Source organism: Geotrypetes seraphini, chromosome 9, assembly GCF_902459505.1.
Source record: "Geotrypetes seraphini chromosome 9, aGeoSer1.1, whole genome shotgun sequence".
NCBI lineage: Eukaryota > Metazoa > Chordata > Amphibia > Gymnophiona > Dermophiidae > Geotrypetes > Geotrypetes seraphini.
The window spans coordinates 18,434,464-18,445,944 of NC_047092.1; the positions used below are offsets into that span (position 1 = coordinate 18,434,464).

General features: G+C 42.7%; 1 protein-coding gene across 1 annotated transcript in view; it reads left to right on the forward strand.

Annotated features, from left to right (window-relative positions):
• The window catches only part of SND1 (staphylococcal nuclease and tudor domain containing 1), a 1,352,488-nt gene extending 1,341,349 nt beyond the window's left edge, over nt 1-11,139 (forward strand). The window contains exons 23-24 of the mRNA XM_033959404.1: nt 9,728-9,772; nt 10,528-11,139. Of these exons, the coding sequence (XP_033815295.1) occupies nt 9,728-9,772; nt 10,528-10,593 (111 nt within the window). The 3' untranslated portion in view covers nt 10,594-11,139. The remainder of the gene's footprint in view (nt 1-9,727; nt 9,773-10,527) is intronic.
• The last annotated feature ends 342 nt before the right edge of the window (nt 11,140-11,481 follow it).

An 11,481-nucleotide genomic window follows, 5' to 3' on the forward strand; every position in this document is an offset into this window, starting at 1 on the left:
AGTCTGCCGGCTCAGCTGATCAGGGATCCCCTTGCCGCAATCAACTGATGGCAAAGGATCCCTCGATCAGGCAGGTATGATTCTGTAACTGGCACCGATTACAGAATTGGGGGGGGAGGGGGGTAAGGCGTTTATTTTTACAGTCAGACGCAATTCTATATAGGACGCCGGTGTGCAGTTCTCAACTGCTTCTTAGTCGACTGCTGAAACCGGCATCCTATACAGAATCTGTCCCATTGTGCCCAAATTTGAGTGACCTTATAGAATCTGAGGGACAGCAGAAGTGATGTCAGCACTGAATATTACCCCCCACCACTAGAATTTAGTCATTTCTCAGTCCTGCTACTGGTATTCACCAGTAAACACAGTCCTAAGACTTATCAGTATTGGTTAGTCTGACTTCTAAATGATCTTCAAAGGAAATGCATAGAATATGAACTGTGGCAGTAACGATTTTGCTAAAGGTCCCAGTTTGCCGCCTTCCCGCTGAAGAGAGCACTGGATGTCCTGGTTCATGCTCCTGTTTGCATGAGCAGTTTTGGCGACCCACTGTGATGCTTGCAGGGTTTTTTTATTGATGGTTCTTGATTTCCATGGGACTTCATACATCCTTCTCCGTGTGTTGGCAGACAGTTGAGGGCAAGCCAGGATGGTGTGTGTGAGTCAATATCTGTACCAGAAATTCAATTAAAACCCTCTGTGCAAATAAGGTTGGTTAATGAGGTATTGAGTTTTGGGAGAGGAAAATAAGGCGACTGTTTTCTGCTCCACGGGCTGCATAGATTTGACCTGACAGTGCACAAGGCTGATTATTGGAATAACAAATGCACTACCATAAGTGAAACAGCTTCAGCTGGGTGCCCAGCAACATATTAGTGAATTTCCCATTTTTCAAAGTGCTTTCAGGATTCTAGGCGTCCCTGCAAGACCTCCATATTGCCTTGGAGTGGCTGTGGAACAAATCTAAATCTCTGAAAGCACAACACCAGAGAGAGAGAGGGGACATTGTTTTCAACATTTGTCATTCTAATATCAAAAAGAGTGATTTAAGGGATGTGAAGAACATAGCTAAGTAAAGCAGAGGGCGTTTGCAAATGGAAGGGGTGCTGCTGTGGTTAGGCATATTTTAAATGGGATTTTATGTGGCTCATATTAATCGTTGCGCAGTTCTAGTGATCCTAATGGAGCTTGGCAAAAACTGGATTCTGTATAGCTGTTATACCCTCTAAAAGACTAGCAAAAGAATCCCTGAAAGATGGTGCTTGTGAATTGCAGACCACCTATGAGTCCCGCGTATAGCAGGAGGTCCCTCAGAAATGACACGATTCCACAGCCCAAATATTTCATGGTGTGCTACATGGGTAGATTTAGAGACATTGTAGGAGTGGTCAGTGGTAAAAGGAAGCAGGGGAGACCAAAAGCCCATTAGCTGGATACCATCAAGAATGACACGGGAATGAACATCAAACAGTTGAAAGAAGCCCTGGCCTACTGAGTATCCAGGGGTCGGTCACGACTGAATGGAGAGTAGCAGTAGGAGTTGCATACCCTTCTTTGCAAATGGCTGGGCCACCTGTGATGACGAGCACAATTTTTTTTGGGGGGTGGAAGAAATATATACCGTGTTTCCCTGAAAATAAGACAGTGTCATTAATTTTGGGTCAAAAAACGCATTAGGGCTTATTTTCAAGGATGTCTTATTTTTTTTCATGTAGAACATTCATCTCTCCCTTCCTCTCTTTCTCTTTCCTTTCTCTCCCCCCCTCCCCATGTGCAGCATGTTTCTATCCCTGACACCCATCCCCTTATGCCCACTGACCTCCCACCGTGAGACCAACATACCTCCGCTCCGAGGCCTCCAAAAACAGCAGCAATGGCAGTTGTTTTTGCAGGACTCAGAGCAGAGGTATGTCATGTCTCACTGGGGTGGGGATCGATGAATTGACGAATCTGATTTTTTTCGGCGAATCAAGCAGTACTAGTGTCAGGGATGGAGTCGGGAACATCTGGGGGGGGGGTCAATCTTAACTAGGGCTTATTTTTGGGGTATGACTTATATTAGGAGCATCTTTAAAAATCATACTAGGTCTTATTTTCAGGATAGGTCTTATTTTCGGGGTTAACAGGGTAATAGAATTTCCCTATGGTAACAAATAGTAGGCAGGATTGTTTGAGTGACTGACTTCAGTTTATTTTTAACCAAGAGTCTATAATCCAATCCATAATCAATACCATACATAGAAATATAGGGCTGGAAGGGGCCAGAGAAGGTATTTCTCATCTTAAATTTAGATTATAGGCTATCTGGGTAGGGAACATAAGAATAGCCTTACTGGGTCAGACCAATGGTCCATCAAGCCAGTAGCCCGTTCTCATGGTGGCCAATCCAGGTCACTAGTACCTGGCCAAAATCCAAAGTGTAGTAACATTCCATTATCTCAGAAGAAGCAAGATTCCGGACCCCCAAAGAGTAGTGACATTCTATGCAGAATTCCCAAAGAGTAGCAAGATTCTAGAATCCCAAAGAGTAGCGACATTCCATGCTACTAATCCAGGGCAAGCAGTAGCTTCCCACATGTCTTTCTCAATAACAGACTTTTCCTCCAGGAACTTGTCCAAACCTTTCTTAAAACCAGCTACGCTACCTCTTCTACCTGAAATGTGGTTTGCTTTGAACTTGGGTTGGAAAGGTGAGCAATTGAATTTAGTCTTTAAACCATCCCACTTAGATGCAGGCCAAACCTGCGGTGAAAAACCTACAATGGTGGATAATTTGTCACCTTGAGTTGCTCTAAAATGCATTAAAGTTTAGCACAGGCAGCTCTATGGCTTATCTGACGGGGTGAGAATCAGCACTAGAAGAAGGTTATTAATGCGCTGGCAAGGATTCATACGATATAAAAATAGTTTGGGAAATGAAATAAAGCGCACCCCATTGTAGTTTCACCACAATGCAATTGACTGGGAAGCGTATTTGTGGCCTCCTGCAGTGGATTTGGCATACTGTGTTGGTAATATAGGCTGCAAAATTTTACATTTCATTAACAAGATTTATTATGGCGAAACAGGGAACAGACTTAGTAGACAAGGACAGGTTGTTCACCCTCTCTAAGATAGGGAGAACGAGAGGGCACTCTCGAAAGTTAAAAGGGGATAGATTCCGTACGAACGTAAGGAAGTTCTTCTTCATCCAGAGAGTGATGGAAAACTGGAACGCTCTTCCGGAGTCTGTCATAAGGGAAAACACCCTCCAGAGATTCAAGACAAAGTTGGACAAGGTACACGCAGGTGAGGCTGGACTCCTTTAGAGCTCTGGTCTTTGACTTGGGGGCCGCCGCGTGAGCGGACTGCTGGGCATGATGGACCACTAGTCTGACCCAGCAGCGGCAATTCTAATTTCTCCATTAGCTATATCAGAAATATAATAAAAATGCAACATATCATCATTATGTAGACTAAACTGCTTAGATTTAAGCAAGTTAGAAATGTTTAAATAAATTATAAGATCACAGATTGGCATGCTGTTATCTTGCTTTGAATATAATTTTAAGGTTGATGTTTCTTAGGTTTTATAGGGGGTTTTTCCAATACAGAGATATCAATGAAAGCAACCCATAATGTGCAGCAAGTTTTCATGCTAATGATCACTGAGTACCTCCTCTTCCCTTTGCTTTCATTCGTCTCTCCCCCTCCTCTCCCCCCCCCCCCCCCACTCTCTCATAAATCCTCTACCCCAGGTTATTTGCTTTTGGCAGATGCTCTGAACCCTTCCTTGCAACCACATCTGGCACCTTTTCAGCCATCCCCAAATCACTGAGCAGCCTAAGCCTAGGGCCTGCCTGACTAGATTCAGAATTCAAAGTGGGTCATCTGTGACGTTAGCCTGGTAGAAGTCATTCATTTTTTAATCAATGAATTCTATTCATTCCTGCTCTCATCTCTTCCCTTTATTTCCCGACACAGCCACCTACAGATAGCAATGAACCATCTGGAGATATCATATGTTCATTCTAGAATAAGTTGATGGACTTTACACAATCAGAATTGGATGGCAAAAAACCAGAAAATTGGCGTAATTTCTCCTTCCTTCCCTCCACCTTCTCCCTTGTACCATTTTTATCCTTTAATTTGTGGCTCTGGGGTTTCTACTGTTGACCATTAGACAGAGGGGACATGTGTAGAATGCACACGCTTGCATGTAAGAAAGCAGACCTGGAATGTCAATGCTTGCATTGGCACAGAGGGGTGATGCAGATAATCAGATCCACAGACTCTTATCTGGGACTACAAGGTTTGTAGTGGTGCATAAAAAGTTGTTGTACATTTCAGATCCTCCCCTCCCCCCTACACAAACACACTCACTCTTCCCTCTCTCTGCCGTGATCCTGCCCCTGACGTCAGGACCACAGCAGAGGGAACGTGCTGTGGAGGCCAATGGCAGCCTGCAAGGAACGCTACAGCACCGGTGATCCTCTCTGCAGGCTGCGGTAATTAGCTGAAACTTAAGACCAGGAGGCCAGGGGAGAAGCTGGAGGACTATGCAAAGAAGGGGGGAAGAACATGTAGGCCTTTGGGGGGAGAGGGAGATTTATAAACTATAAAGAGTTTTACCTCATGCAAAATTGTCAGTTCTTTAATAAGACATTAACTCTTTGTTCGGAGGCCCTCCAAGTACCTACAAATCCAAAATGTGGCCCTGCAAAGGGTTGGAGTTCGAGACCACTGGTCTAGATAATCCTTCACACACCAGTATTCTGCTGCATAACCTTAAGCATTTGTATCAGAGGGACAGAGAAGCCTAGCTTAAGATTTGGTGTTCTTGCAGTGAACAGCAAGCCTGCAATTTTTAGATTGTCATATTGTAAAATCCTATTTATTTCATCTTCAGATGATACGTCAGTTGAAACCTCTTCTGAATAAATGTAATTTGGTGAAAATAGTGCACACTTTAGTTACCGGTAAGCTGGAAACACTACATCCCAATTAATAACTGGGAACAAGAAGATTGATCATATTAATCCAGTGCTTGCACCAATTACATTGGCCACCAGAACCAGAGTTTGCAAAATTGGTGTGGTTGGGTACGAGGTAACAAATGCTGCCTCCCGGTATTTTCTCTTAAGCTGATTCCTTTGAGGTCCCTCCTCTGGTATTTCTTAGTTCTTTATTCTATACCATGCTCCTGGGGGGGATTAGAGACCAGTTATGAGGGGGGGGGAAGAGCTTGTATTACTTCTGATAGTTGAATTTTGCAATCAGTCTCCCTTTGTTTTCGCTGCGTATAATACTTCTCTTTGTTATCATACTGTTTGTATTACTATCACGTGTTGTCTGAGTACTGATGCACACTGTTGTTGTTGTTTTTTTTGGGGGGGTTATAAATCTTTATTGATTTTTAAACTTTGACAGTGCAATACAATTACTTGAGCATAAACATTTCATAAAACGCACTATTAAATACACAATTTATACATAAAACAATCATTTTCTCCCTCCTCTCAATTGTTAATACAAGAAGACATATGTAGACCATACAAGACCAAGTAGACTCCTTAATCAGAAAGGGATTTTTCACTCTCTGGAAACTCAGATCCCTTAAAGCTTATTTTGTTACATCGGTTTTTAGAATCCTAGTCCAATCCCTCGTACTAAGCCTGCTTGACTACTGTAACATCGCCTATTTGGCAATTTCCCCAAAAAATATGCGACGCCTACAACTGTTGCAGAATGCGGCAGTCAGACTAATCTTTGGACTAAAAAAATTTGACCACGTGACACCTTACTACCGGCAGCTACATTGGCTGCCGATGAAGGCACGCGTAAAGTTCAAATTTGCCTGTTTCTGCTTTAAAGCATTACACGGACTTGCCCCCAAATACATTACTGACCTTTTCTCCTTCTCAACCAACAGACACAAGAGAAGTTCACATTCCAACTTCGTTTCCCCCCCAGTGAGAGGTTGCAAACTGAAAAAACACCATGAATTCCTTAGACCTAGAACAATTACTTTCGCCCTCTACTTATGAGGAATTTAGGAAACGTCTAAAAACACACCTGTTCCTAAAACATCTTGGCAACTAATCCACTTATCTCTTTCCCCTCAATAGTGACCTACCGTACTGTCCTTTTGATCACTTTTCTCCTCAACAATGAATTTCCTGTCTAATTACTTCTCTTTCTTCTTCCCCTCTTGAAGTCAGTCAATTTGTACCTTTGCTTAATCTTTTGTAAACCACATAGAACTTCACGGTATTGCGGTATATAAGCTGTTATTATTATTATTATTATATGTGATTACAATATTATAATTAAGAAATTTTAATAATCAAAATACATTCCCTCCCCCCCCCCCCGGATGTGTAAGGAAATCCAACAAAAAAATATGTGACAATTATTGCGATGCAACAAATGCAGTCAATGGGCTCCACACTCTATTAAATGCACACTGTTAATAAAAACATCTTTCAAAAAAGAACCAGAGTTTGCTTGCATTACCTTCAAACTGAGGTGCTTAGTATATAAATCTAGTATCTACTTAAGCCTAACTAAGAAAAACCTCCACAGACTCCAGTGGATTCAGAATGCCGCGGCCAAGCTCATCTTCGCTAAAAGTAAATTTAACCATGTCTCCCCGCTCCTGGCGAAGCTCCACTGGCTTCCGATAATCGCCAGGGTCCACTATAAATGCGCCTGTTTAGCTTTCAAAATCCTACATGGTATCCTCCCTCCCTTTATCCCTCTTTCTTGGAATTCCTCAAACCCTAATACCACCAGATCCTCCCACAAATTAAAACTATCCTTCCCCTCGCTAAAAGGCATTTCCCACACAGGAAAGCTAGGGACCTCCCTCCACTTCAAAATCACTGAGCTTTGGAACAACCTTACCTCCCCTCTTTGGAACTTGAGCTCTCTCCAAGTTTTCCGCAAACATCTGAAAACCTGGCTTTTCTCAAAAAATGTAAGTCTCCCTCCAACTTAGGAATCAAGGAAACTCTTATATCTTGGCATCCCAAGTCCTCTAAATTTTCTTCACACTTCTACCTCTAACCCTCTGTTGTAGTTCCTTCCTATTTCTCCTACTGTAAACCGCGTTGAGCTCTACGAACGTGGAGATGATGCAGTATACAAACCTAAGGATTAGATTAGATTAGATAAATCATTTCATTTAGGATTTCCTGTTTATCTTTTGGAGAAGTTGACAGGCCGGGGTTACGTTCATTACAAAAGAGTTCTCTTCAGTTCCCAAGTCTTGTTATTATTAAGCTTTCGTTGACTAGGGAAAAAGTGGTTTTGTAGGTTTGACCTTCGCTTTGGAGCTCCGTTTCTGATGAACTCCACAGCGTTCCTTCCCATTTTAATATCCGTAAGCTTTTCAAAACTTGGTTATTGCACTAATGTTTTACTTAATGTGATTGATTTTGTTGTTTTTAAGGACTTGTTTACTGTATCTGTAACTAGTTATCATTGTTTTTGTAAACCGTTTTAGTACCGAGGCACAAATACAATATATAAAATCGATCAATCTGGACTTGGAACATCAAGCAGCAGAACTTAATATTACAGAAATTCTAGAATCTTCACAATCTGAAATTTCTGCAAGGGCTACACTTCTTGTGACTTTTATCTTTTTGCAAGACAAAGAAGCTATTCTTCGTCTATTCTTCAGAGCCGAGAATGTTGAATTATTTGGTAGCAAAGTAGCCATTTCACCCGATGTTTCTAAGTGGACGCAGTCCTGGCGGAAAAAGTTTCTAATGTTACGTCAGTCTGTATTGAGTTTAGGAGCTACTTTTCAGCTGCATTTTCCTTGTAAATGTTGTATTAATTATCAAGCCAATAGATATGTTTTCTATGAACCAGATCACTTACAATTTTTCTCGGAGGGCAAAGCTGCTTCTGTAGCCCCAGAGATGCCAACTGATAATAATAATTAATAACTTTATTTTTTCTATACCGCCATAATCTTGCGACTTCTAGGCGGTTCACAGTGGAGAGGGTTGTACAATCAGCGAATTACAGGGTGAAAATTAGGTAAGAAGTCACTGATCAGTCAGTGATTACAGGGTACAAATGGTTACAGAAATAATCTTAACAAGTTACATCGAAACGGCTGGAAAGTCAGCGATATACAGAAGGTGAGGAAGACATCGAGTTGTCTGTGAAAAAACAGAAAAACGTTAAGAGATGGTGCGTAGTATCAGCATGACGAGTAAGGTCTTAAAAAAGGGGGAGTGACTGGCTAGGAAATAAATCTATTGAACAGAGCGGTCTTGATTTCTTTCCGAAAGGCGCCGTAGGTCAACCTGGCTTGATCAATGAAGTTGCCTAACCAGGTCTGCTGTCTGCCGGCTTGAAACTTAAAAGATCTATCCAGGAAGGTTCTGAATTTGCAACCTATGATCTTCGGGTAGGCAAAGAGGTTGCGATTTCTGGTTGGCCTTGTGGGGGTGTAAAGCTCGAAATGAGGTAATAGATAGTTTGGGGCCATTCCCCACACCAGTTTGTAGCAAAAGCAGGAGAACTTGAATAAAATTCGTGCCTCAATTGGCAACCAGACCGTTTAATATTTTATACAACTGATCAATGCTCTGTATATTATGTTTTTTTCTTTTTCCTGAATTCAACTACCCTTGACAGTGCTTGAATCTCTCTTCTTAGTAGTGGACTATTTCCATTGTACATTTATCATTATTATATGTAATATTTCCTTATTGGATGTTAATTTTCCTTCTCAAAGGTGTTCTTCTTTGATGTTAAATAAAGATAAATATATTTTTTTTAAAAAATCGATCAATCCTTTAAATCAGCATTAGAAACTGGCTTGATCGTCAACAGGTTTGCCTTATCACCAGAACTGGATTGCTGATTTAAATACTTCAGAAGCAGTGTAATAGGAATCCGACAAGGGCTAATAAGGTGTCAGGTCAAAAGCGCGCCGGAACAAAGGCGCGCGCAGACAATTGAGCGCAGCGTGGAGGCGCGCACCGCAGAAAATTACTGTTTTTAGGGCTCCGACGGGGGGGGGGAGGCGGGGGGGGGAACCACTTTACTTAATAGAGATCGTGCCTCATTGTGGGGGGTTTGGGGGGTTGTAACCCCCCACATTTTACTGAAAACTTCACTTTTTCCCTGTTTTTAGGGAAAAAGTTAAGTTTACAGTAATATGTGGAGGGTTACAACCCCCCAAACCCCCCACAACGCGGCGCGATCTCTATTAAGTAAACTGGGGGAGCTCCCCAACAAAACCCCCCGTCGGAGCCCCTAAAAACTGTAATTTTCTTCGGCGCACGCCTCCATCTTGCACTCAGTTGTCGGCGCGCGCCTTTGTCTTTCGCGGGGTTGTCTATGAACCGCTAATAATTTTCTGGGCTGGGGCGGTTTGCCAAATGATCTCCAGTTCCGAATGAGATTTTCTGCTGCTCTGGCGAACGTCTTGGAGCAGCCATGCGACATCTTATCCAGTAGCAACTACACCATGGGCTCCTTTCACAAAGGTGCGCGGGCTCCTTTTAAACAGGCGGCAATATTTCGGCTAGCACGCACTAATCTTGTGTGCACGCTAAAAACACTAGCGCGCCTTTGTAAAAGTAGCCCCAAATGCGTGGATGCCGTCTTTTTCTAGAATGCTGTGCAGGAAACCCTAGATACGTTCCCTCTTGGCAGCAGTACATTTATTCTGTATAACCTGCCGGCTTGGCGTGATCGTGTTCTGTCTCTTCTCCTGCAGATTACAGAGTACCTGAATGCGCAAGAAGCCGCCAAGGCTGCCAGAGTAAGTTGTGTGTGTTTCGTCTGTTAACTGCTGTCTCTACAAAGCTGCCAACTTAAGGCTCGGGACCTCATGAACTATTGAGAGAATCTTTCTTTTACGTATATTTCCCTTACCAGAAAAATACTGGGTTAAAGACCGAACTATATGTTGAGGCCTTTTTCTGAGTTTTTGGTGTGGATTTAGCTCGGGAATCTCAAAGTCCCTCCTTGAGGGCCGCAATCCAGTCGGGTTTTCAGGATTTCCCCAATGAATATGCATTGAAAGCAGTGCATGCACATAGATCTCATGCATATTCATTGGGGAAATCCTGAAAACCCGACTGGATTGCGGCCCTCAAGGAGGGACTTTGAGACCTCTGATTTAGCTGAACTATGATTACTGTGATATAATTCAATGATGATTGATATTTCCTCTGGTTCTGAGGTCGTTCCAAGGGTGTTATATTCGTGTGTGATGTACTGTAACCAAAAATGTTAACTTTGCTGTCGTGAACTATTGTGAATGTTTTTATTGTTAACCAATTAGTTATAGGAGGTCTATAAATTTTAGAAATAAATAAATAGCCCTATTTTTGGTTTAAACTCCTGTTGATTACATTCCTGGTTAGATCATATATTCTGATCGAAAGTATAAAAGGGCATAGTTCAGAATACATTGGGATGTGACATGTATATCTTGTGCTGGCCCCTCCCCCCATCTGCTTCTCTCATGCACTCAGCCACGCCGCTTGACATTTTTCATTTTGTGAATTGCAGCTGAACCTCTGGCGCTATGGGGACTTCCGCGCAGATGATGCCGATGAATTTGGCTACAACCGCTAGCCACACACCATTCCAAAGAGAAAGATGACGGTGATATCCCTTCCTGCCAGCTACCACTACACTGATCTCCACATTCCAAGCCCTCCACCCTCTAGGGCTACCTCCTGCTCTCCCTCCCTTCCCTCTATCAGAGGGCATGTGCTTTCATCTTGTCTATAACCACGCAGCAGGGTGGAGAGGGACAGCAAAGGCTGTGTTGTGGCTGGCATGCCAGCGGCATTAAACCAGAAATAATCCAGCATTGTGTCGTTTTTAATGGGTGGCAATTGGACTCAAAATGCAAAAGAAAGGACACGGGAAGCGCTGCTGGACGTGTAACAGGAAGATGCTGGTCTTTGGTAAAGCTGTATTTTCAAAATCATTCTTCTTCCATCCCGTCCCCTTCCACCTTCTACATTGTGACTTTCATGGTTGATCCTACACTTCTTTTATCTGTAATTTCTAAAGTCAGCAATTAATTTGATCACACTTTCTTCCATCCAGGGGTCGTCTTTTGTCTCATGTATTTAATGGCTTCTGAGGCAGAAATAAATATTATAAAATTTGTTTGGCGTTTACTTTGTTCTGCTTTGCTGGCCATTTCTCCTCTTGTTTGTGGTGCTCTGTCTGTTGCTTACATATTCCAGGGATTTAAGCGGCTCCTTGCCTTGTTACATTACTTGTGCGGGGCTACCGCTGATATTCAGCATCACCGGTTAGAGCTGCCGAATATTGGCACCGATGGCTAAATTGTAGGAGTTAAGTGGCCAAACGGTACTGCATAAAACACAGTCCTATCTTTAGGCGGCTAAGTGCTAAATGCCACACCTAGCGAGATAAGAGATCACCGCCAAACCAACCTGGATATTTGGTGAATGGGGATTATGGCGCCGATGGTTGAATATTTAT